This window comes from Augochlora pura, chromosome 3 (genome assembly GCF_028453695.1).
Source record: "Augochlora pura isolate Apur16 chromosome 3, APUR_v2.2.1, whole genome shotgun sequence".
NCBI classification, from domain to species: domain Eukaryota; kingdom Metazoa; phylum Arthropoda; class Insecta; order Hymenoptera; family Halictidae; genus Augochlora; species Augochlora pura.
In genome coordinates, this window is record NC_135774.1 from 32,193,680 (window position 1) to 32,219,520 (window position 25,841).

General features: G+C 53.4%; 2 protein-coding genes across 3 annotated transcripts in view; one reads left to right on the top strand and one right to left on the bottom strand.

Moving 5' to 3' along the window:
- Mub (poly(rC)-binding protein mub) overlaps positions 1 to 24,126 on the bottom strand; it is a 91,255-nt gene extending 67,129 nt beyond the window's left edge. Inside the window, exon 1 of the mRNA XM_078177243.1 lies at positions 23,990 to 24,126. The gene's annotated coding sequence lies outside the window, so the exon portion shown is untranslated. The remainder of the gene's footprint in view (positions 1 to 23,989) is intronic.
- The window catches only part of LOC144468083 (uncharacterized), a 58,736-nt gene continuing 56,920 nt past the window's right edge, over positions 24,026 to 25,841 (top strand). Inside the window, exon 1 of one of the 2 annotated variants that reach the window (XM_078177250.1) lies at positions 24,026 to 24,158. Coding sequence is in view for 1 of the 2 variants with exons in the window: in XM_078177252.1 (XP_078033378.1) it covers positions 24,108 to 24,158 (51 nt within the window). In the remaining variant the exon portion in view is untranslated. The remainder of the gene's footprint in view (positions 24,159 to 25,841) is intronic. The other variant, XM_078177252.1, reaches the window with a different exon arrangement.

Sequence of the window (25,841 nt, forward strand, 5' to 3'; positions counted from 1 at the left end):
TTCGATTCGCGAGACGTTCCCCCCTCGGACGTGGCCAGCCAGGCTCGCGCCCCCTCGCCGTCGCTCGGCCCGTTTTCCCGTCTGCGAGCAGAATCGTCGGCGAAATCGACGGTCCATCGATCTTTTCGTCGAGTTTATCGTGAAATCTTCGCCACGGATTCCGATCTGGCAATGGCTTTCTATCGGGGTTCTTTCAGGTGCTCGAAGCCTTGTTCGGAAAATTTGTATTGCGAGCTTTCTCCATTCGACGAATAGGACGCTTCGTAATTGAACCGTGGTACCTATAGATTTACCACGCGTATTTATTCGACGCGAAGTTGGCGCGAATACGGAGACGGAAAACTCGAGCGGCGCAAATTATAATCAGGCTTTTCCATTTGGAAGTTGGTTGATTGAAACCGAGTCGATTTCGAAAGTCTGCCGTGTAACGAGTTCACCGGCCCGGAACGAAAGCGAACAAATCGCCAACGGTATTCTTCGTCGATGGCTCGATTAGGACCTCTAATTGCGCGTCCACCGACACTCGGTTAAATTGTTTTCGCTTCCGCGCCCGCGCAAAACTAATAACGAGACAACCTAAATCGATTTGCGATTTGCGATTTGCGATTTGCGAGTGCGCGGACGAGTCGAGGGTCCTCGGTGGTATTTTCGATAGTGACGAAGATTCGACGCGGCCAAGACCGTCACCAAAGCATCGAGTAATCGCGTTTCGGCTTTTCGGGACGACCGTTTGATTTCCCAGCCGATCGAGAGTCGAGAATACGATCCGAACGAAATCGAGAAGCGCGGAAAACGTACCCGGTCGCCGAGGACGATGTCGGTAACCGGTCACCTAGAAAAATAATCCACCGATCGGAGACGGAGACGGAGACGGAGACGGGGACGGGGACGGATTGGAATCGAGTGCGAGCACGAGCGGAGACCTCTCGAATCAAGACAGTGCAAATAAGTGGTATTACCCATAACGTCGGGCCGGTTCTTCGCTCGAGAGGATCCTCGAGAGCCGGTAATCCGACCTCGCCGGAAATTCAGCGAGGCCGGAAACGCGAGACCCTACGGGGTTTGTTTGCGCACGGTCTATAGCACGCGTTGACCGTAGGTAATTGGGATTTCGCTTGCGGATATTCCGATTTACAGATTATCGTCGACGACGGCCGCCGCCCTGACCGGCGCGCGATAATCGTTGCTAAGATCAGCGCGGACCGTTCCGGTTATGGGGCCGCTCCATAATGCCGTCGGTCCGTCGACTGCTGGCTGCGCCGTCGATAACGGTGCTCGAATCGGGAATCGATTGCCGCGTTTACGCCGCTCGCGACGACGAAGCGGTCCTCGAGAAACTCCGAATAAACTGTAATCGTCGTCCGATTGCGATCCGATCCGATCCGAGTGCGAGGCGTCTAGGAATCGACTACTTCCGAGGAACCGCGGTTGCGAGACACTAGAGAGGTAACCGAAACATGGATTGATATTTCGCCGCGGCGAGACGATGCGGTGTCCGATCGAATTTTGACCCGAATCGACGATCAGCCGCGTTCGCTTGGACGACTTCTTAATTTCCGGCTGCCGATTAAGGTCGACGATCGTTTCTGTTTAATTTCAATAGAAATCGATGAATCATTGCAAAGCGTGTTCGCGAGAGGATGTAAAAAATTCACGAGGAAACGTTCGAACAGGCCTAAATACCTAGGCGATTCTCTCGCGATTTTCGCGAGTCAGCCACTGTTCGGGATCGTATCGTCGCCACGTCCTGCGCACACCGTTGCCTCCAGAGATCGGCGGACTCGCGAAAACTTTTTCCTGGATGAAAACTCGTCGGGGCGCTGCCAACTTTCATTGTTAATAACTCGTTAGCAAAGCCGCGGATTGCATTTCGGCAAAGGAAAAAGTTACTTGAAATGGCCTCAGCTACCCCCCCATTTCCCGGAGCGCACATCATTTTGAGACCCCCTGTATGTATAATAATTGGAACGCGAACCGCTCCCCTATCAATTTTGCGTTCGACGAACCATAAACTAGCGACGTGCGCGCGCGCGCGCGTTCCACGCGGTCAACGTTTTTGAGAAACCGGAAGTCCTGGAAGCCGTGGCCGAGTTCGCTCGTGTACGTTTAAGGCTCCGAAGCGCGCGTCGCGACACCTATTTGCGCGAACACGCCAACCGATGGAGACCAACCGAATGGAAACGCGCGACGGTGAAAATCTGGAAGAACGGATCGACGGAAACAACGCGGCAAGTTTCGACCGCGCGGTGGCTTCGTCTTCCGGCCTTCGCAGCTAATCCTCCCGGAACTTTCAGCGGTGCATCCGCGGAAAGAAACTTGTTTAGAATCACGACACAGCCCCCGCCGGTCGTTCGATAAGCGTTCGTTCGTTAATCGGCTGGTCGCGTCGCGTCGCGTCGCGTCGCGTCGGGGAAGCCCCGTACGCCAAACTCCGCTATCGACGTCGCGCCTCGCTCCTATTTTCCGATATCGACTTCGACCGGCACACGGCAGTTACGGTTTTCAAACTTTGCGAATTTCCCGCCAACGGGATCGAACCTCCTCTCGCTCCCGGATCGACCCTATAAACCGTTCGAGCGGAAGAACGCGTTTCATTACGGTCGCGGGGCAAATTTGGTTACCGTCGAACATCGATAATCAGTTCGCGTCAACGACAATCGCGTCCGGGACATTTCCAGAGCGAGATACTCGCGCGCGACGTCGTCCAAGCGTACGGGCTGTTCGAAACTCGCGGGACGATTTCCGATTACTTCGGCGAGGAAAAAGGCTTTTCCTCGACGCGATTCGTTTCTCGGACGGTCCTCGACCAACTAGTTTCGAAGCGGCTCGAGAGATCCCCCTATGCTTCCTCCTCCTCCTACGAATCGAGGCAGCAAGAGCGTAGCAACGAAAGAACGCTTACTCCATTGCTCCAACCATTTGCAAGACGTTAAATAAAATCCACGCTTGTTCCCCTTTCCCTCGGCATTGAATACTTTTTACATTGCCATCGACGAGGGCGCGGCAAACAAACTTTGGTTTCTTTTTCCTTTGATATTTTCGCGAGAGAGTGTTTCGTAAGATGCTGAAACTTTCGCGAACCCTAATTCCGAGGGTTTCCGAGCCTCTCGAGCGAACAACCGAGTTACGAACTGCGAGTCCAAGACAAAACTCGCATCGTCCGTTTCCGGGATCAAAGAGGCGTCGCCCGCGCTCGGAAAATCATCCGGAACATCCAATTAATGAGCTGGTCGATCAACGAGCCATCGGAAGTTGATTAAATGCTCGAGCAACACCGAATGTCTCCTCTCCAGCGTTCAGCCCCGCGTTTACTCTCTCTCTCTCTCTCTCTCTCTCACTCTCTCTCTCCCTCCCTCCCTCCCTGCATTTAGTCACCTCCCTGTCGCCGCCTTACCGATTGCCCGCCAATTACGAATTTCGTTCGGCTTTCGCGTCTGCAACCGATCCGACGGAATCGCCATTTCGACGCCAATGGTATTCGAGCGCCTGCAATTAGTAAACGTCGTTATCTGGCCAGTCCTTAGCGAGTTTGCCAGCTGTCTGCCAATGGAGCCCGACCTCTGTCACCTTTCTCGGTACATCCGATAATTCCGATACCCCGAACTAGTCTCGTCCCGACTCGCCTGCAAGACCATCCTTTATTTATCCGAGGACGCGTCGGACGCTTTTTATCTTTCGCAGGTTCAACGTTAATCCGTTGCGGTCGAGCAGTAACACCGATCAAAATTGTTTTGGCCCAGGTCGACGGAACAACGCGCGCTGTCCTTGGATGGGTCTCCTGTCTTTCCTCCTGCGTCGCAGCGAAAAGCTGTCGCCGAACAGAATAACTTTCCGTCGATGAATCGTGGCGCTTTTGCAGGGATTGGTGGCGGCACCCGTTCGGAATCGTTCCACCGTTCGTTAAAGGCGAAGCTAAATCGGTTTGCCACGCGCAGCGTGCAGCGTAGAGCGTAACCCGGTGGCGACCGTGCGAAAAGCCTCAGGCTGACCCGTTTCTTTAGAAAATCCCTCTCGCCGCGATATCCGTAAATTTCTATTTAGCGGTTAATTCGGTCGCACGATTCGGGGTTATACTATATGTATATGCATCCTGTACGGACGACACGGCGCATGGCTAAATGAACGCGACTCTAGCCGTCGAACCGCACCTCCAGCAAACTTCCCGTACGCCGCCGCACGAACGTAGCTACTTTTTTCGGATGCGACGCGTGGATGAAAGCCATCCGCGTATTTTCTACGAACTCGGCCTTATCAACCGGTGGCCTATAAAATCCTCGCGACTCGCGCACCTATCCGCCCTCTCGCCCTCTCGTTCTCTCGCCCTCCTGCCCGGCCTCCGATATCGCTTCAACGTGCTGCGCGATGGTCGCGATGGTCGCGATGGTCGCGATGGTCGCGATAGCTGCCGCCGCTGCGACAGATTTTTGTCGCTTTTTACTCGCTGGCTTCTTTTGTTAAATTCCATAAAGCCTAGTCTCTTTTCGGATTCTCGTCGACCTCCGAATCCGCGGTGAAAAGTGCAGCGAGAGCAGCCGTGGGGCTGCGTTCGAGAACATCGGTCAAATATTGGATTTAACGCGTAAATTCATCGAGAAGGGCGCGTAGAGGTAGATATTTCACGGTGCTCGATTTAGCGGGTGCCGCGTGAAATCTGCGCCGCGAGCGCCGCGCGACGCGCGAGGCGCGACGCAGCCAATTCCGCGAAGAATTATGTCGCGGAGGAATACGCGGGCTGGGCCGGGTCGCGATAAGAGGCGGGAAGATTGGTTAATCGAGAGCACGGTGCCGGATCGGATTCCGTGAGATCGCACGGAATTACATCGTCGCCGCGCTTGCTGCGCCAGATTAATTTTTCCACGGCCGCGTTTCCCTCGTCCGGCCCTCGCAGTATCTATTAACCTGCGGGCGCGCGCGGTGCGGTGCGGTGCGGTGCGGTGCGGCACGACTAGAATCGATCGGAAGGCTACCGCTTCTGAGAAAGCCCGCTAAAAGCCAGTATTCCATTATCGTGAAACTCTCCTCGGGTTGATCTAGCGAAACCATTTTCTCTTAAACACTGTATCCACGGAGAAGATTCGTTGTACATTTCTGTTAACCTGTATCGTTTCTCGTATCGTTTCGGGCATCAGGAAGCGCGAACGAGCGCGAGTTGTCGCGACTTGGTTTACGAGTTAATATTATGAGAAAGCTTTCAAGATATCGCGGAAGATCGACGGGACCGTGGTGACGGGCGAGTTATCGCAAAAGCATCGACGGATCGTGCCTGGCATGGGAACTTTGCGCATCGCTTACTTACTCGTTACTTGCTAAGAATGCTTCGAAAAGGCCGGAGCAATTGTAATGGCAAATGTTTCTTACCTGTAACAGAGAAAAGGAAAGAGATTAGTAAAACGAAATAGACTCCGGTGCGCGTTGCTACTACATGGGGCTCCGAATTCTATGGATCTGGGAGAGGAATCGGTACGGGAAAGATTTGGGAAACGAAAAAGCGTAGGTATACTTTCGGTTCGCCTTAATCAATCGACACCGAATCTACCGAGACCACGAAGATCGGCTAATGCTGAAAAATCGACCGAAAAGAGAATCCTACCTGCGACCAATGAAATTTTTTTTATACTTTATTTTTGATGCGAGAGTAAATCGTTTACCCTCGACTTCTTAATGAAATCCCCGCTATAATTCAACTAGGATCTCGTGAAAACTATCGAGGACTGTAAATATACCTTGGGAAACGGGGCCTGTGGTGCGGCGCGGCGCGATGTCGCGTTTTATGAAACGCGAATGCGAGAACTACCGAGAGAAGGGAAAAAGAAGATGGGGAGGAACGATTAAAATGTATAGTATAATTACGCTCGGGATCATTAAGCGAGAAAAAAAAGGACGTTAATAGGATCGCGGAAAGAAGCTTGTAGCCGAAGACCGAGGCAGAGGTAATTCGCGCCTTGTTAATTAGGACGCATGCGCTCGCGGCCCTCGCACCCCCTGCCGGAATCCGATCTCTTCGCGTGGCGGTGTCTCCTCGAATTAACACCACGAGCCATGCATTTCCGGGGGGGGGGGGGGGGGGGAAAAAGAACCGCCCTTCCGCTCGTGTTCGCCGATTCGAAACTAACGCGGACAAACTCGTTCGCGTACCAGGCTTTCGATCGAAACGCTGGCCGTTGAGAAATCGGCCTTTGAAATAGAAAAATCGTCCTTAGGTTTTTTTCATCGAGCTGGTAATTATAAAATGAATGCGATAAAAAGAGTAACGCGAGCTCGAAATAGAAAGGTGTAGGCGCGAGAGAAATCCGGCCGAGAAACGACGAATCTTCGCTCGCTCGCTCGCATCGAAGCCGCGGCTCTCGGTTTTCCTTCTTTCCTTTTTATAACTCGGCGAAGGTAAGAGGAGGAAAGGTTGGGGCGAGAGGCAAAAGGTCGAGAACGAAGGTAATTCCCGTACGGGCAGCGGAACGCGAAGGGCTCTCGAGACAAAGTCGATCGTCCGAGCACAATGGAAGAGACGAGCCAGCTCCGGACTCTGGACCGGCAGAAAACTTTGGTCCCCGGAGTGTCCCAGACGTGAGGCGAGGGGAGGCGGATCTAGGAACGATCGATCGATCTTCCTTCCTTCCTTCCTTCCTTCCTTCCTTCCTTTCCCTCTCGACCGAATTCGATCTTAGATATCCGGTCGCGACGGTCGTTGCGGACGTTTCGAAAGTTTTAGGGTCGGATAAAGCCACCGGATAAAATCGTCGGTGTCGACCCTGCCGTGAAAACTCGAGACAATCTCGACCACGGTCGCCGTATTTACACCGTGCCTCTGAAACGCGACGCTACGAATTCTACGTCCACCGGTTCTCCATATTTTAGGAAATGCTGTTCAACCGTATCCACAGGGGAAACTCGGTTCCCGAGTTTCCTCGAATCTGGCGAGTTGGAACCGAAGATGCAAACAAACGGTTTGCTGTCGCGGTTTCTCATTTCAGACGCGACGCGACGCGACGCGACGCGACAAAATAATCGGTAAAACAGTCGGAGCTGTTCCCGGGTTTCTCCTTCGTTACGCGGTTCGCGTTCGCGTAATGGCCGGATCCAACGATCGAACGCCGAGATATTTTATTATCTTCGCCGGGTCGGCGCAAAGAGAAGAAACCGAATAATAAACGCGAACTCTCCGCGCGTTATAGTTCCTTCTTTTGTTGGCGAACGGCGGAGGAAGGGAGGGCAGGCGAGTGCGGCGGTGGAGAGGCAGGAGAGGCAGGAGAGGCAGGAGAGGCAGGAGAGGCGGGGGAGGCGGGAGAGGCGGGGACGTTGAATCAGGACCAATTTGCCGGATAGCCATTAAGCAAGCCGCGCATCCGCCTTCCCGTTTCGAACATTACGAAAACAGCATTACAAAGAACGAGTGGCTGGTTAACTCCGCTTCGATACGACCTCGAGAGGGTCTCTCGTTTCCAGCATTTCAAAAAGACGAGGCTTCGATCGCTTCACCGTATTGGATATCTGGTAAAAATAGAACGGACGTCGGAGCATCTCTATAGCTTGTGCCGGTCGAATACAACGGACGTTATACCGGAATTGGTCGTCGGCTGCGTCGACCATGATCAAAATCTTCCGAACGGTTTAAAACGCGACGCTTGAACCGCCACGAGCCGCGTTCTCTATCGGCGACGCGCGAATCGCTCGACGATCGCCCGACGATCGCCCGACGATCGCGCGGCGAATTGGAAAACAGAAGCAGCGAGCAGTCGTTTCTCATGTTCTGATTGTCGGTAGCAAACGGACTACTACCGCGAACGCGGCACACCAGCAACGGCCAAACTTCGAAAGACGAACGAATACGCGGAGAGGTAAAAAAGCTACTAGAGATTCCCAGAGGTCGATACCGTTGCCAATCCGATGACCGACCATTGGACTTTTTAATTGTTCTCGTCGCCGCTCGTTATCCCGCTACGTCTCGCGGAAAAATCCTCCCGGCGCGTAGAGAAAAAAGAAATCGAACGGCAGAAACGACGAGGCGCGGAGAAGCGAGAAGCGAGGAGCGAAGAGCGAGGAGCGAGGAGCGAGGAGCGAGGAGCGAGGAGCGAGGAGCGAGGAGCGAGTAGCGAGTCGCGCGAAAATAGGACCGAGCATGCTAAATCGCAGTTAATTAGAATTTCGCCGGCCCCCGTTGTTATTTTGGTCGCGGACGCGTCCGCGTCCGCGAACGCGCGGGACCGGCCAGCGCGGTTCGCCGAGGTGGCGGCTTTAAGGGGATTTCATAATTAGCAGCGGTCGTACGGGCTCATCCAATAAAGGCGAAACCCTCGCGCTACAACCTGCAGACCTGCAAACGCGTCGATGCCGCGGAGGCCGGCACGCGATGCGGACACGGGACCGCGTCGCCTGCCGTCGCCTGCCGTCCCCTGCCGTCCCCTGCCGTCCCCGAGCGTCTGTTCATCTTTCCGGCAGAGTCGAAGAGAGCATTTTCCCGTCCTGGAGATCGAGAAACGGACCAGAAACTAGAGCGGAGCTGTACACCGAGCGAAGAACGCGTCGTTTTATCGAAGGAAACCGGCCTTAAATAACTCCGCACCCTTCCCTGCGCCTCGCCTGCAACTACCGCTACGACCGTATGTAGGTACGCGAGCGCGTTTTCGAGCACCGTCCCCTTTTTCCTCGGACTCTTACTAATGCACCTGGAATGCAACGCGTAACGAATGGTTTTCTCTCGTTGCACCGGCTCTCGCCTATCCTAGTTTCTGGTTAACAGGCTCGCTGCTCGCTTCCAAGATCGATAGCAAAACCTTCGCTGACGGTGTTTGGCCGGCGCGTAGACTGGAGAACTTTGGAAATTCGACGCAACGTGGTCGTCGACGTGACGAAAGATGTTTCTATTTGTTTCGGTGGGAAATAATGGCGGAACAATGGGAGAAGCGCGGCGCGTGGCACGCTCGCGACGCGATACGATCGGTTGTCGACCAACCGAATTATCGTCCCTTGGGAAGACGATTGGAGAGCAGGCTCGTCGACGAGCCGGAAGCTCCGTCCACGGCTAAAAGTGCCTACGCTTTTCGAAATTTCCGTCGGGTCGCACGGGTCTCGATTCGACTCGGAGAGCCTGCCGACTATTCGCAGGATGAACGCGCTCGGCGCAATCAGCGGCGCGTGTGCGCCTCGACGAGCACCCAGTCGCGTCGCGCCGACCAATTGCATTATGGTTTCGAACTTTCCTACCAGTTCGAAAACTCTCGAATTCGCGAGCGTGACCGCTCGTTAATTGCGAGACGATAATTCAGTTTGAAGGTGGTCCGATCCGCGATGCTGGGGCAACCGACGCGGCGCGGACATCTTTCCAGACGCCGTTCGTTCTATACGGGACCGACTGTAATTTTCGATCAGGTGCGTGCAATTAAGATAGGACAATTAGGAATTGGAGGACGCAACGGAGAAAACCGTGTCCATTTCGGACATTTAATTCAATTCGATTTGAATCGAACAGAGACCAAGGCGGATCGATGCGGATCTCCATTTTTCAAGATAGAGTAGAATGGAACTGCAATTGCCTGTTCACGAATTTGTTCCGTTTAGCAGCTCCGCGTAATTTCATCCGCGCGTTACGCTACTCGCGAAACGAGCCAAGCCGCGTGCGATCATCTATAATTGTTTAAACGACGATACTGCTTTCCCTATTCTAGATAATTCTCGGTTCGTCGCGTTTAACCGATCCGCCGCTAAAGGCGTTGACAAGAACCGGTCGCTCCGATATCTCACGGCCATCGGATAACTTGGTTAATTAGCGACGGATCCCGCCGTTGTCTGGTCTCGTCTCGCGGAGACCTCTAAACAGCGCGGCATTGTTTCCTGCTCCGCGGCGAAGCATTATTAAACGATCATAAACGTGCCTTGTAATCGATCGCTGCAAGCTCGCGACGCCTGGGCACCGACGATGCGCTTCGAAACCGAGACGCGTTTACTCGGACCTTCGGCTACGCACCATCACCGGTCGTCGCTGAAAAATCGACCGACATTTCTCCTAAAACCCAAAACGTGTAACTCGAGACGCGGCATTTCGCAGCTATGTATATTTGATCAGTCCGTGTTGCGCGACACCGATAATTCTCGATCGATCGATCGATCGATCGATCTCGCGTCGTATCTCCAGTATAGCGTCAGCATTGCCATTAATGTCGTTTTGTAGTTTAGACCAGACCTAGGGGGCGCATTGTTGGGCAAACAACTTTGTACGCGCGGTTTCTACCTCGAAATTAGCTCGCAGCGAAACTAAATTTTGGAAAACTAATTAAAAGGGAAACCGTTGGGAGAAAATCGAATTCAACGATTAGAAGCGGGCCGCGCGAAATCCTGCTCGGCCCGGCTCGGCTCAGCTCGGCTCGGCTCTGCGCGGCTCTGCGCGGCGGATGTTCGCGATGCAATTTAACTTTCCGTCTCGTTATTCCGCGACCCGCGTGTCACCGGCTGCAAATACCGCGGGACGACGGGACGGCGGGACGCATATCGGCCTGGAAACCGGTGGGGAAACCATCGTTTTCGCTCATTTCGTCTCTCGGATGCGTTCATCCTTCCTGGTTTCGGAGCTCGACGACCTCCCACTACCTATTACCCGCTAGGAGTGTACGCGCTACCGCCAGACAACGCCACCACAGCCAATCGGTAACAGCTAGATGGGATATTTCGTGCACGTGGTCAATTTACTCGAACGGATGAAGCGGCTTGTTAGACGATGGATTCCTCGGCGGGACGACGCTTCTCGTCGCGTCGCGCCAGCATGGCATTACATCGACATCGGCATCGGCATCGGCATCGGCATCGGCATCGGCATCGGCATCGAGAATCTTCGGATAAGCGAGCCGCTGCTGTGGAACGGTTAGGCGCGTTCGGTCGCAGATCAGAGGAGATTTGCCGCAGTCGTTGCGATTGTCCGAAGCGGGGGTTAAAGCGGATCAATGGACCCAAGAGCGCGGATAAACGCGTCTACCTTTCCTGCTGGGTGGTCGGCCACGTTCTACCCGATCAATTAATTCGTAGGCGTTGCATTCGAAAGGAAAGAGTCCGGAGGCGAAGCACCGATTCTAATTGGTGCGAGAGGAACAGCGAAGTCGGCGCGACGGGTTAAACGATAACGTTCGGAGAGGACCGACGGACGAATCGATTCTGTGTACGGTGTACGCGTAATCGTTTCATTCGGCGCAGTCGACACAATAGACCCGCCTCGAGCCGATGTTCCGGAAAGTTTGATGAAAATTCAACCGAGGCCGGAGAGGACCAACAATGGACGTCGACGCGCATTATGCCGGACTCGCAGCGCGCGCAGATCGTTGCGTTCTTACTTGTAGACGATAATAACGTAATCGCGGCTGGTGGAAACTTTAAACCCGTTCAACGACGGTAAATAGAACGCATCCTACTTGTGGCGCGTTCGTTCGACGAGTCGGAAATTAGTCCCACCGCGGCGCGGCGCGGCGCGGCGCGGCGTATCGTCATCCGTTCCTCGTCGGCCATGGAATCGTCGCGAGGACAGGACGCAGACTGCGAACTGCGAATTCTTTGCCTCGCGTTTCGGACGGGTCGCGTAACCGAGGACCGAACAAATTTATCAATCGAACCGAACGGTTGCTAACAACGAGAGGGCGCGCGCGCGCGCGCGCGGGGAAGCCCTTCCGTCCCCGAGATGCATAATTCATCGGCTGCCGATACGCACCATCATCCTGGTATTTGCTAAACGCGCGAATCCTTCCCTTCGATTTGCATGTCCGTGGTTGCAGCGGCGCCCCTCCGCTAACGAAAGACGTTGCGTATCCGTTTCCGTGGTCGTTCAACGTTGCCGTACGGCGCGGCGCGGCGCGAGGATAAAACCCGACGGAAGGTGAAAGGGCGCGCGCCGGTCTCGCGCCGGGCATTAATATTCATTTAACGAAACCACCTATACGCTCGAAATCACCCTCGACCCCGTTTTCTTCCTGCATCGCGGGCACGCGCGAAAACATGCACGCTTAAAACTGGGTTACGCGCGCCCCGGTGCCCACCGCGACGCGCATCCAATATGCAACGACAATTTTCCCTCGCCCGCCGTACAATTTCACGTCCTAGACGTCTCATCTCGTACTTCGAGAATACTCTTCGTGGCAGCTTTGTCGGCGAAACTCGAACGTGCAGGGATTTTATGCATTCGCGCGTCTATATAACTCGAGCAGCATTTTTCGGAAATTATCCTCCTCCAAGATGGCGTATTTCGCGGCTGAAGAAAATCGGGTGAAACGAACGATGGAATTTCAAGAGCGAAAGCTGATGCGCCGAGGATAGAATCGCGCCTCCGCGTGGCGCGTCGTCGACGGCTATACATATACATATTGTATCGCAAGGGGAGAGAAAAGGGCGAGAAGGAGTGGCACCGATCGGAAATCTGGCGATCGGCCGAGCGAAGGCAATTTCCAGTCTATAAAACGGCGCGGGGCATGAATGCCGGCGGATCTTGCTTGTAAAACTCTTATCTGTCAGGAACACCGGCGCGGAGGCGGTCGTCTGCCGGGGTTCAAACTAGGAAAGTCGGAATCGGAGTCGGAAGGGTCTAGGGACGATGACAAGGCTGCCGCGGCGCGCCGCGCCGCGCCGCGCAATAGACCCAAGTCGGCCCATTGTCGAAAGACAAAAGGTTCCACGTAAGTCATAACTCTCGTCGCGCTGGTGCTCGACCAACTTTCGGCTGGGAACGGGAACGGGAACGGGAACGGGAAACCGAACCCGAATCTGGCGAACGAGGAGGAACGAGTCGTTCCGTCTCCGGCTGGCATCGTTTTTATTCGAGTTCGAGTTTCGCCTTTGCCGGCGTTCCGCTGACAGAATTACGACAAGATATCCGCACCGTCCGGATTTTCAAACCATGTGCCCGCGCGTCGGTCGAAATATCACCGAACCCCCTCTATTGGAGCCGACCCATCGACTCCCATATCGTCTCTAGGATATATCTCCTTGGATAAACTTTTCACGGTTTTCGTGAAATCAAAAGGTTCGACGAGCTTACAAGATTTCGTTTCTTTATAGAGATTTAGCGCTTGAAATTGCGCAAATGCTTTTCCGAATTATCTCCATTTTCCACTCGAAACGAATTTCTCGATGTCCCTCGCGAACGATGGGCCAAACGTCGCCAGGTCGGAAGCGTTTCGATCGGCGAAATCGATCGATTCTGATAATTTAGCAGAATTTCGAAGGCGAGCCCAAAACGCATTGTTTGCATTCGGCGCACAATTTCAGAAGTGGTTTTGGCTGCGAGCCTAATTACTTCGTCGATCCGAGAAACACGCATCGTCCCGATCCCGATCCATCCTCGAGTACGAATTGTTTTTGCTTGCGCGCGGTGTAATTATAGAAACTGCAGCCGCGACAAAATTCCCGATCGATCCGCTCCACGCCGTGTCGCGCGACGCGCGACGAGCAAAGGACGACGCGTATATATCTACATCGCACCTGGTGCTCGTGCTTCTTTTCACCTATCTCTGTTGCGAGTGCGTAACAAGTTAAGCAGGGACCGGATACTTTTCTCTAATTTCAATTGGGAAATATCTTCCGACGCGCGTTGCGGAAGAAGCTGGTCAAACAGTTTTATCGCGCACAGCGCGGCGCGTCGCCGAAGGATAGTCGACGAATCGCCCGGATCGATGAAAACAATTTTCGATTCGAATGTTTGCGCGGGAACCGTTCCGGTTAGTAAAGGGATTATTGCCTGTCCCGCTTGGACCTCCTCCGCGGTCGGAACTGGCCGAGTCGGATTGAAATATCGGCAATGATCGCTCGCCAGTCTCGAGACGGATAACGAGTGAGACTGAAATTGGATCGGATTATCGATCGGTCCATATTTCAGCAGCTGGTTAAATCGATAATGAAATCGCTCTCGGTTTACCGGGTTTCCCCCGTGCTCCTGGCAACTGGCAACGAGAGCGTTGCCATCCTGCCTCCTGCCTCCTGCCTCCTGCCGCTTATCGATACACCCGTCGAATCTCTATCGGACTTTTTAACGTGTCACGCTCTTTCGAGCGTTCTCTACCGCGTTTCCGAGAATCCCGAGAATTCCTAGAATCCCGAGGAAATTTCGCTATCGAAACATTACCGACGGATGAGAGGAAGGAATAGAATAAAATCTTGGCCTCCGTGGATGGTGCATCGCCATCGCCGTCGACATCGACGAACGACCAAAATGATTCGCGGCTGCACAAGGAAGATTGCAAACGACAAGGTTCGCGTGCTTTTCGCGACACCCGAGCCAGGAGCCTCGGGCGAGTCTTTGAAAAGGAACGCGTCGGGCCGAGCCGCGATGCTTCCGTCTCGGTTTAACATTTCCAGAAGAGTAATTTTCCCATACAGGGAATAAAGACCGAAGATAACGCATTCTTTCGCGGAGACGACGCGACGCAACGCGACGCGAGAAAGAGAGAGGCTGCTAGAATTGATTTCTCAGATGCCGGAGACGGACCGATTTTCGGAAAAAGGCTTGTTCCGTCGAGCGGAGCAAGCGATATGGAACGGAATGAGAACGCAGCGATCCGATTTCGATACGATTTCTATTCTATCCGCAGGAACTCGCCGGATCGGAATTCCACCGACGAATTCCTTCATGGGTTCTCTACGTCGCTCACGAATTTGTCAATAGCAAACGCTTCCCCGGACCGGCGGTGACACAGTCCCGTCCGCGCCCCTGCATCGATCCTGATCGATCGATCGATCTATGGGGAAGGATCGAAGGAACATCTCAATTCGGGTACTTGACGCGTTCAACAATCTTTTCGGGGCAAGTGAATCTCGCGCGGCGACAAGGTTGTTTCGTTTCAAACAACCTCTGCCCACGCCCTTCCCAATCTGTGGCAGCAATTCGCTGTTGGACGAGAAATCGGGTACCGCGTGCCGCTGCCAGTCACCGTTTAGTTGCACGTATTCGTCGAATAACAAAGACCGAGACGAGCCAAGTTGTGCCATGCCACGTCGCGCGGCGTACATTTGTCCTGGCAAATCATGGTGCAACGCGCAATTTTCAGCCTTTTGCTTCTCAAAGACGCGAAACTACTGCTCGGTGTTCGCTGAAAAACGGAGAGGTTCGTCGATCGCAACTATCTACGAGAGAGATTCGACTAAACGTGAGCAGGCGAAATCGGTGGCGCGATCTAGCTGCGGGATCTCGGCTTCGAACCAAACGCGCGATCCAGATGCAATCGAGACGCAGCCGCGGCGCGTCGCGCCGAGCGGAACGGAGCCGAGCAGAGAGCGGCCTAAGGATCGCTGGCCTAAGCGTAAGCTAAACTTAACCCAGATCGATGCAGAGGGGGAGAGGGACTGCGAGAAAAACGCGTACACGGAGAAACATCTCGTCGACGGTCTGGCGAAACCGTTGGTCGAAATTCGCTCGTTTTCCCTTTGAAAAGTTTGTCAACCGGTCGAGACCCGCGGCTCTGGAACAGCCTGTACACTGTACGCGCGTCTCCGCTTTTCTTTCCCCGCTCTCTCGCGTCCTTCCGACGGACAAACGCGCGAAAGAAAGGACGGGCGGAGATAGCGGAATCGCGCCCCCGGCACTAACGACGCCTCTTCTCGGACAAACGCGCGACCCTTTTCCCTCCCGTCCCTCGCCCCTCGCCCCTCTGCCAGCCATTCACCCCGCCCATCTTCTTCTTTCCCGGTAAATACGTGGCGTAGCTCGCGAGCATGTAAACTGGAACAAAAGTTTCGACGCACACCGTCGACTGCCGCGCGTCCGAGATAACGCGACAGCTGGGGGTGCAGCCGGAGAAAGCTGGCCGAGGGGCTGCCGTGGGGCTGGCTGCCGAGGGGCGGCCGAGGGGCGGCCGAGGGCGGCCGAGGGGAGCGGTTTCTTTAAAGACAAAGCGAGAGCAGGGCGGCTGAAAGGTCTGAGGGGTAGCGGTCCCTCACCGGCGACACCGACGCCGACGCCGACGCCGACGCCGACGCCGACGCCGACGACTGCGAGACAGTAATTGCAACTCGATGCAAGAAGCGAGGATGCAGTTTTCGCGAGCGACGTTAACGAAAGCCGCCGGGGTAAAACGAGAAGGTGCCAACGGAGGGTAAGGGACGCCATTCACCAGAACCCAAGATACGCGCGTCCGTCTGGCTAGCTGGCAGCGGTTTTACAGTCGGCTGCAAAGCGCGAAGGTATCGCCCGCTGCGTCCGAATGCGAATGCGACGATTCTTCGCGTTCTAGCGATCTGAAATTCTCCTGGACGCGTATTCGTTTATGGATTTTCGAATCCACGGGGAGTGGCAAACGCGATTAAAGGCGCATCTTGTTAAAGCCGTCGAAAAATATCTCTATTCTGTATGCAGTTCCTTGTTTCGCAAAAGGAAAAGCATAGAGTACAGAGCATCGCGTCGACAGGTTTTTCGTGTCATCGAAGAGCGAATAATCGAAGAGAAAGCACCGAGCGACGAGAGATCTCGTTGATTCAAATGTCCAAGCGCCGACTACAATGTACGCAGCTATTAATAAATGCGATATAGTTATGAATACGAACACGACTGTGAGCGAGAAGATGATATTGAACGTCGCGCGGAACGCTGTTTTCTCAGTAAACACGAGATGCTAGCTGCGCTGTCAGCTGCTTAATTTCATTGAGAAATTCCACGACAACTGAGAATGCTGTCACGCTGTGCGGTCCATTAATTACGAATTTATATTTGAACGCTCTTTGACCGTTTGTCCTAATTTTTCTTCGCGCGCCACGCCACGCCACGCCGCGCCAGACTATGGAACAACCGCACGATTCGCAAAACTTGCGACATTCCGAAGCACCGAAAATTCGATTGAGAACCTAGGTCCGCGAGCACACGTTACCAGTCGAGAGCTCTTTGCGACGATAATGGTATTGCGGTAACCGCGCGTCCCTTCCAGTATAAATGAAACAGGATATTATCAACGGCTCGTTCGGTAGGGGATTACGATGGAATAAGATGGAATAAGATAATGGCACGCGATAAAACGCGGCGCATTCTGGCAAATGAAATTCCGCAGGCTCGCGGAATCGGCCGCGGCCGCGGCCGCAACCACGACTGCAACCGCTGGCTTCTCTTTAATATTTAAATGGCCGCGCAACTCTCGTCTAGCCTTTTACCCTTTTCCCCTTTTACCCTTTTACCCTTCTACACCCGCCTCTGATGTTTAAATGCAATATGCATCCCGGAGGTGCGGACAAAAAGAGAAACAACAACGGGTGGGCATCAAACGTATCGCGATCCAAAACGTAACGTTGCAAACACCGAAACGCGCACAAACGCGTCAACCACCGTGGCACGAATGCGGAACGTAAACAAAGCGGGACGCAAAAATATATACGGTACATATATGGACGACACCGGGCTATGGAAAATAATCGCGCGTCGCGCCACACCGACGTACAACAGCTGAGACGATCGCCTTTCAATGGAGACTCCCATACAGAGCCGTTCACATGGGAGCCCCATTGCTACAGCTTCCTTCGCGATACCGATGGAAAGAAAACCAAAACCGAGACCAAGATCGACTCCGGTCGAAACGAGACGCAAGGATGAGACAGCCGAGACGATATCTTAGGTTGGTAAGATTAGACAACGCGAGACCGTACGTCCGGCAATCGATACCGCAAATACATCGATTCCCTCCGGATATTATTAAACGAAGATCGAGTCGGCATTCGGCACGTGCTTGTTTCGCGCGCGCGCGCGCGCGCTTCGAATACCGCGTCTCCCATGTATGTATGTACCAACGACGGAATTGTTTGACCGAATTCGGACACGAATATCCGCGTTGACCTATCCTATCTTCCCAATGTTCTCAGGATCCGCGAAACCTGAGAATCTTGAGAATCGTGGAGAGGCAACCGTACGCGAGGCGCATCTTGGCTTTCCAATGTTAATGGGACTGAATAAAATTACGGCCGATTATTAATCGGTCTACGACGGTATACGACGCAAAGCGCATCTCTGCGTTCTCGCGTCGCATGCCGGGCTTTCTTCTTCGGCCCAAAGTTCGACGACGAGTTCCTCTCCTTTCCCATGGGTCGTCTGCAATATTAACGCAACGGTTCTCGAGGCAAGGAGAAGGATCCGGAGGAAAAACGGAACAGAATTCCAGAGTAGCTCGAGAAGCCGTTCCATCCGCCGCTCCGTTTCGCGGCATTTTAATATTCTAACCCCAAAATCGAATAACCTGGCATCGAACACCGGCTGAAACACTTTCGCTCGTTTTCTCGTTCGATTAAATAATGCAAATAATCGCGAGTCGGTCGGCTTTAAAAACGACCGCTTCGTACGATGTTGCAACGTTCGGAAACTGGCAATTCCCTCCGTAAACCAAGCTTGTTCCTCTGTTCATCGGTTCGAATAATTCCTAGCAGAATATGTACACCGTTTATAAGGTAATAAATATAGTGGGATCGAATTCGTAGCATACCGGTATACGCGTGAAAACATTGTATCGGTCGCGTAAAAGGCGCAACATTGATCTCCTACGAACAACTGGAGTGATTTTTCAGTCGGCGAGTTTTTTCACACGGCATCGTACAAACGATGCGCCACGTAAAATGGATAAGATTTTGTTAATTCTTTTCTATGCCGGGCTGCTTCGCCAAAGGCTATTAAATAGTTTTCTAATTGAATCGCCTGCTCCGAGTTGCCGGAATAATGTATGAAAATGTATGCCATCTCCTGCGAGAAGAGGTAAATCAATGCGATTGCTGTTACACTTGCACTTACAGTTACGCTTGCGCTTACGCTGCAGAGAGGCCATCTCCTCCGTTTGATTTATCACCGCGGAGATCGAGTTCGATGGGAACGGCTCGAGCCTCGGGTCTCTGGTATCTGGTCTCTGGTCTCGGGACTCATTTACGTCGCGAGGCTCGCAAGCTCGGAAGGCAACAAGAACAAATCGTATTTGCTTTCCATAAATTTGAATAACGCTGGTGCGCAACCGGGCACGAGGAAAGTACAAAGGGTAAATCGACCTGGCCATTGGCCACGATGCTCTCGGTCTTGGTAGACAAAGAAGAGGTCCGCCGCGGACGAAACCAGTGACGAGCAGCCTCGTTAAACGTGTACGCTGGCGAGCAAGCAATAACTCGATCTGTCAGGAACACTCGTTTTATGGCTCCCCCTGGAGAGTTCCAATTCTTGCTAAACGTTTCATTGAGAAAGGAGCGGTGGTAATCTTTTCCCGTTGACTACGAATCGCTGCTAAACGGAGAGAGCAAATTCTGCGATCGTCGAAGATCGTTGTTGAAACAATTCGAAATTTGACGGGGCGTTCGTTCAAAGGGGCGACGAACAGAGACGCGTCGTAGAGAAGAGATTTTCAAGCGATTTTTGAAGCGTTCGCGGCGAGAAGGAAAAAATTTCCTCGAGAAAAGAAAACTCGCCGGCGACTCAATTACGAGAAACTCGATCCGGAAGATAGAACGTTGCCGCGAGTGGGGCGAATCTTGGATCCCGAAGATATCCGTAATATCTTTGATCGCGATCTCCGCGGACCAAAGAGACTCCGCAGACCCTAATGCAACGCGTTCGCTCGAGAGCCGGCTCCCGAGTGCATAAGCGACAACTATTCGGGAACGAGACGTTGCGAAGCTGCTTTCGGGTCAGCGTCCGAATATCACGTCCGTCTGGATCCTCCGCTGGAGCAACTCCCGGGAGCGAAACTTGAAACTCGCGCGGTATCTCGTAGACACCCTTCGTACTTTGTACGCCATTATAGCGAATGTTTACGCGTTCGCCGTACTCTGCGGTACGCAAAGCACCGTCAAACGTTCGCCTTTGAACACGACTTCGCGAACATGTATTTTCTCCAATGTATTTTTATGGACATACTCGCGCAAGTCCGGAAGAGCAAACCCCCGTTTCATCCTCGTACCTTCCCATCTTGGAACGTTTCGTTCCCTCGCGTTCCCTCGCGTTCCCTCGCGTTCCCTCGCGTTCGCGTCGCGAGACCAATGGATCTCTCTTCGTTTCCGAAGCTGGCCAATATTTTGGTTTGGACCACGATTTCGAAAAACGTTGGATAGGTGGGTGGCGAGTAGGTAGCGGTCGTAGCTGGATCGCGCGTCGATTGACTCGTAAAAGCGAGCTCGTCTCGGAGCACAAGCGGCAGGCCGGAAATCTGGCATTCGGCTGGCTGTCCGCGCGCCATGAGCCGCGTGTATCCACTTCGCTCGGACGCTCCTCTATTTTCACGGTGCGCGAGTTATTAGCGGAGCGGTGCTCCAAGTCCGACGATGCTGTGTCGCGCTTGTTGTCTAGATGTAATAATAGCCCCCCTAACGATAATATTTGCCGGAACAAACAAGTATACGCCGAGCGGCGCATTCCCGTGCGCCTTTAACTCCGGCTTCAACGGCGCGTTCGTCAGTTTGCGAAAGTAAGTCTTCCTCGTTGCTGCTGCTCCCCGCGAAATACTAGACCGGCGCAAACGAAACTCGATCGTTTCATCCGCGAAACGCAGCGATGACGAGAAGACATTTCGAAGGCATAAGGTACAGGTAGCGAGAGGATCGAATTAAAAGGTTCGTTTGAAACGCTCGCCGCTCAATTAACGCCCCGTTGCTCGCCAATGTTTCCATAGCGATATAAAAATCACGCTCGTTATCGCGGCACACCGTGGCACGTGGATCGAAAAGAGGGCCTCTCGTCATCGTCGTCGTCGTCGTCGTCGTCGTCATCGTCGTCGTCGTCATCGTCGTCGTTTCGAATTCGCCTTGCAACGAAGCGCAAATATGAAACTTTCTATGCAACCGTGCGTCAACTCGACCAACGAAATTCTAGCGAACTCGTCCATGACTTGCCCGAGCTAGGTAGCGGCGCGAGCGCGCGTTTCCACTCGGCAAACAAAGAATGTCGCGCAGCGTCAAACACGTTTAAACATTCCTCGAGACACGAAGAGCCGAGCCGACGTTGTTCGGAAACTGCAAGGAGTTATTGTTTACCCGAAAGAGTTACATGGCCACGCGAAAGTATTCAACAGCTCCCGCCGCCGGCACGCCGCCCTCTATTCACAGCCGAGACGGCTAGGCGTTCAATGATAGCGTAAATATTTCAGCAACGTTAAATACGCTTTGGGAGACGAGCGGGATCGCGAGAATACAGGAGAAGGCGCCAGATTTGTTGCTCGCTCGCGAAACCGTGCCGAATAATTTCCGTGAGCGTGGAACAAACGAATCTACAAAGATTCTGCGAGGATAAGCTCGATCGAGTCGAAACGCTAGAGTATTTGACGGTTGTCGTCGAGAATCGGCCCTGCGAACATATTCCGAGGTTCCTTTTCGTGCAGGAAACTTTTAGCGCGCTGCAATATCACGACGGTATTTTGAAAGCGAACAATTTTTATGCAACGAGCTTCGTCGGCGTGTTCCCGAGTCGGAGATTTTCTTTAAGAAAGTACACGCCCTCGCGGCGTAAGTTAGTCGGTCTTGATACAGGAGGCAACGTTCGGCCAGTATAGTTTACTCGGTTTATAAATACCTGGGTTAGCGTGGTTGTTCGGCCTCCGTGCGCACTATCCGGTCAAAAACGCGATCAACGTGCAACGACCGACCGAGACGAGGACCGCGACGCCGTAGCTTTCGACGAGAAATAGCGCCGCAGAAATGTTTCATTAGCCATCGGTATAATAGAGTAAATTGTCGATATGCGACGCAATCGATAGAGAAATGTAATAGCCGTTTCTGCAAAGTACCATCCACTCGAGAAGGCTGCTCGGAAAGATTTACAAGGAAACGAAATATGCTTCGTTTAAATTCAACATTGGAACGGATTATGGCATCATCGTCGTTTGCCAAAGAGATCGTCGAAAGAATAAAAATCTATCGAATACCTCGAAGAGATCGAGAGTTAATTATAAATGTTCGAGAAATATATAGCTATTTGTAAAAATAAACGAACCTTGATCGGATTGAACGCAGTCTATGAAAGTTGGTCAAGAATTGGCAAGATCCAGCATCGCGCTTGGCTCGCGCGTCTGACCATAACCGGCCAACTCTACTTAAGCCGGTGCTAAAGGTCCCCGCCCCGCCTAGTAATGCGACGCGACAAACGAACGATTCAAAAAGTTTGCTCGCCTTTGAGCGGTAACCTTCCATAGCTGCAGAATTTCTTCGAAAACTGACGCGAGCTAAATTTACTGCAACCTGCGCGATTATTTTTGCACGAAGAATGATCCGCGCTTCGACGGAGCGCTCGCCGTTCCTCGGAGACTTTTAGGAGCCACTTACCGGCTAAACGATACTCGCGTTGCTACGAGGACGCCTTAAAACGCCGAGGACGAAGAGGGAGGAGTCTGCTCGTCGCGTTTCCGTCCGCGTAGATTCCAATGCGAGGCAGATTTTGAAATGGTCACGACCGCGCGATATATTTCATTTGCCGACGAAAAGAAGAAAGAAAGTTGAGCGCGATCGTCGACGCGGCGCGAGGTCGAACGAGCTTAACGCGACAACTTTTGCAATTACGAGTGTCGTCGAGGAAGAAAGACCTGCGACGCGCCCGGCTCGACTCGACTCGCCGCGCGATGCACGCTGGCCCGAGAAAACACCGCCAGACGCGATTAAACGTTTCCCGCCATTCCCTGGGAGAATCCCATCCTTTCCCTGTCCCTTGCAGACCGCCATCGAGTTATCTCCGAGCTTCGTTCGACCGCGTTGCCCGATTCGACGAATCGCTTCCGAATCCCAGATTTATTATTTGCGAAAGGTCGACCGACCAATCGATATCGAATTAAAAACGATACCCAATTCGAATCGCGTTGTTAGCTTCGCGATGTCGCGTAACGTCGAAACGTGTAATGTCCGCGTTGTTTTCGTTGGAGACGCGACAAGCGTTTTACCAAAAATAATATCCGATGAAAGTTGATATCGCTTCCCGTTCGTAGCTAAAATTGCGATACTCGACTTGACATGAAAACGATGTATTTGAAACTGTTACGATTCTCGGTGAAGGAAACGCGACATTATTTCTGCAACTTGAAATATCGCCTTCGCGTTCTCGCGCAGAGTATCCGATCGTCCACGAACAATCTCCTGTCAGAGTATTCCCATGCCGTTTAATGCCGTTTAATATAACCTTGTTACAAGTTTCTCACCGTATTACCGACAAAAGAGCCACCCGAGCGAACGAAGCTCTTAGAGAAATAGGACTGATAGCGTGACTTTCTGGTTCATATATGTATATTGAATATATCTTGTGTACAAATATAGGGAAACGTGCTTGTTCGAATGCAGGAGTGCGAAATAGACTCGATCGGCCACTTTCGCTGTAAACGCGGCGAAAGCGTCGCACGAAAGCGTGGCCCGTGAGGGGAAAGAACGCGAAACGAGTGTCAGCTGTGGCGGCATTAAAATTCATAGCGACACGGAAAACGTAAAAGGCAGACGCAAATGGGCAGGACGCAGCCACGCGCGTGGAATACGGGCATAAATTCACGCGGCTGCATTCGCGAGAAGCGCGCGCGCGCCCGCGCAGACCCATTATTTTATTGGCGTCGCGACACGCTGCGATACACGTGTGCGTAGGTAGCAGGTGCCTGCGTTCTCGCATCCTTGCCGAGAAAAATCCTCGAGCCAGCGGAAACGCGCGTGCCACGCTCCTATCTGGAAAAGTCTGAGATCTCGAACATGCCGGATGCTCGCGCACGGATCGTCTCCCACTACGGATCGCAACGAAATCCAAGGAAAAACAACCCGAAATTCACCCGGATTTCAGCCCGGACATGAAACGAATCGAGAAACCGCTTCCGAAATTCGGTGATTGCGCGAGAAACGTTGAAAACGGATCCGAGCGCAACGACGAAACGGCGTGAACGCGAACGTGATCGTTGCACCGCGGTCACGTGACCGTGCTCGAATCAATGGCACCCGATTCCGTGCGGGCATCGTGTCGCGACGCGCGCGTGATTCCGTCGCACGAAGCGTCGACGATACGTCGACGAGAGCGAAAGACCGGGCGCGTTGCGTTCGTCGAGATGCGGAAGAAAGTGATAAATGGACTTGCCGGTGAAGAGTAATCCGGCGTGTCGGAGGGTCGAACGTCGAGAGCCACCACTACGACGGCGACGACGACGGGAACGGAGACGGCAACGACGACGGCGACCGCGGCGACAGCGAGGTTGATGAAACACTGGTTGATCGACTTTCGACTCGAGAACGTGGCGATCGAACAGGTTAGCCAGGTTGTGGTGTCGGTGGTTGGGTCGATTGGGTTAGGTCGGTCGGTGGTAAAAGAGAAGAGAAAGAGAAAGAGAGAGAGAGAGAAAGAACAGGTATAGGTTCTGGACCTGGATGATGGTACGTGGTGTAGCAGGGCCGGGGGCTGGCGCGACACTGTCCGCGGGCGCGTATACGCGCGCGCTTCCTGCGCATCCCGTCGCGCGCAGCCGCCGAGCCATGCCGCGCCATACCAAGCCAAGCGAAGCCAAGCCAAGCCATGCCGACCGTCACGTGCCCGGCCCGGCGCGACCAATCCGCGCCCGGATACAGAGGGTTCGCTCGACCGTCGAGGTGAGCGGGAGGGTCGAAGCTCGAAAGGGCGCGGAATTCGAAACGCGGCGACCGAAACATTCGTCTATAATGGAGATGCGGAAACTCTGAAAGCCGTCGGCCGTGTCGCTAAACGGTGCTACAAGATACGCGCGCTAAACTTTCATCGATCCGGGCACAAGCACGATTCGCGCGTCAAAGGACTCGATCTGCCCTCGTCCTTCCACGCACCTATGCGACTGTGCAACGGATACGAGAAATTATCGAGGTAAAGTTGACTGGCAAAGGGTGACCGGCGGAGGCTGAATCCGTTGCTTTCCACGGAACGAAAGATTCTGCTAGTCCTGAACTTTGGCCAGGGACAGCGTCTCTCGATTAAGATCAACAGTGGTTGCAACAGGTGCACGAAGTTGCAGCACGCGTTACAGGATCCTTGCTTTCGGCAGAGAGCACACGATTCGGAGGTTCACACGAGATGAAGCATCGCGACAAAGGAAAGCAACGCCGAGCTACTCGGCGCTCATATTCGCGTACGATATCTAGCAGCATCGTCCCCAGCTTTCTTTCGAAACGAAGCGTTCTCGATCGCGGGTAAGTCGCGCGGATGCATGCGTGGCAAACTGAGAGCAATCTTGTCCGGGATCCGAGAGAGATCGGGACACGCTCGCGACCGGATGGCTCCGCAGCGGCACAGTAGCGGGTCGAGCTTTATTCGAGATGATGGAGGAGATACACCGGCCCGGCCACGGCCGCGTAGTTTTCCGAGTTCCCGGAGAAATATCCCGGCCCTCCAGAGATGCTTTACTTTGCATTTTTAGCCGACTGAAAGTAGCCTTGACGGATTACTCCGGCGGGGCCATCGGGAGCAAAGAGACCGGCTATATTTGCTGGCTGCTCGAGCGGAAGTAACAAGTTAAGTTCCGCAGTAGCCGAACCGGAAGCCTCGCGCAAATCCCGCATCCGTTCTCGATCTCGACGATCGTGCCGCCATGCCGCCATGCCGCCATGCCGCCATGCAGCATGGACCAATATTATTTTGCGTAACGAAACCCATGATGGAGACGAAGGCGAGAAGCATCAGAATTCCCTCGGAATCCGGTTAATTTCCTATTCGCTGGCTTAATTTTGCGTCCACGATCGATTCGACTTTCTTCTCGCGGGCAGACTAGTCGCGTAAAATCGCAGCGACGCGCGCGTACCCGCACGCGAATCGGTAACGAACGCACCCATTAACTAAAACAAATAACAAAATAATGAAATGCTAACAAACGGCGCGTCTATTGACAGTCGAAGCGGACTCTGGTAAAGCGGATCGAGTCGCGGATAACGCGAGTCCGGCAACGAGCAAATAACGAGGCTTTCCATCG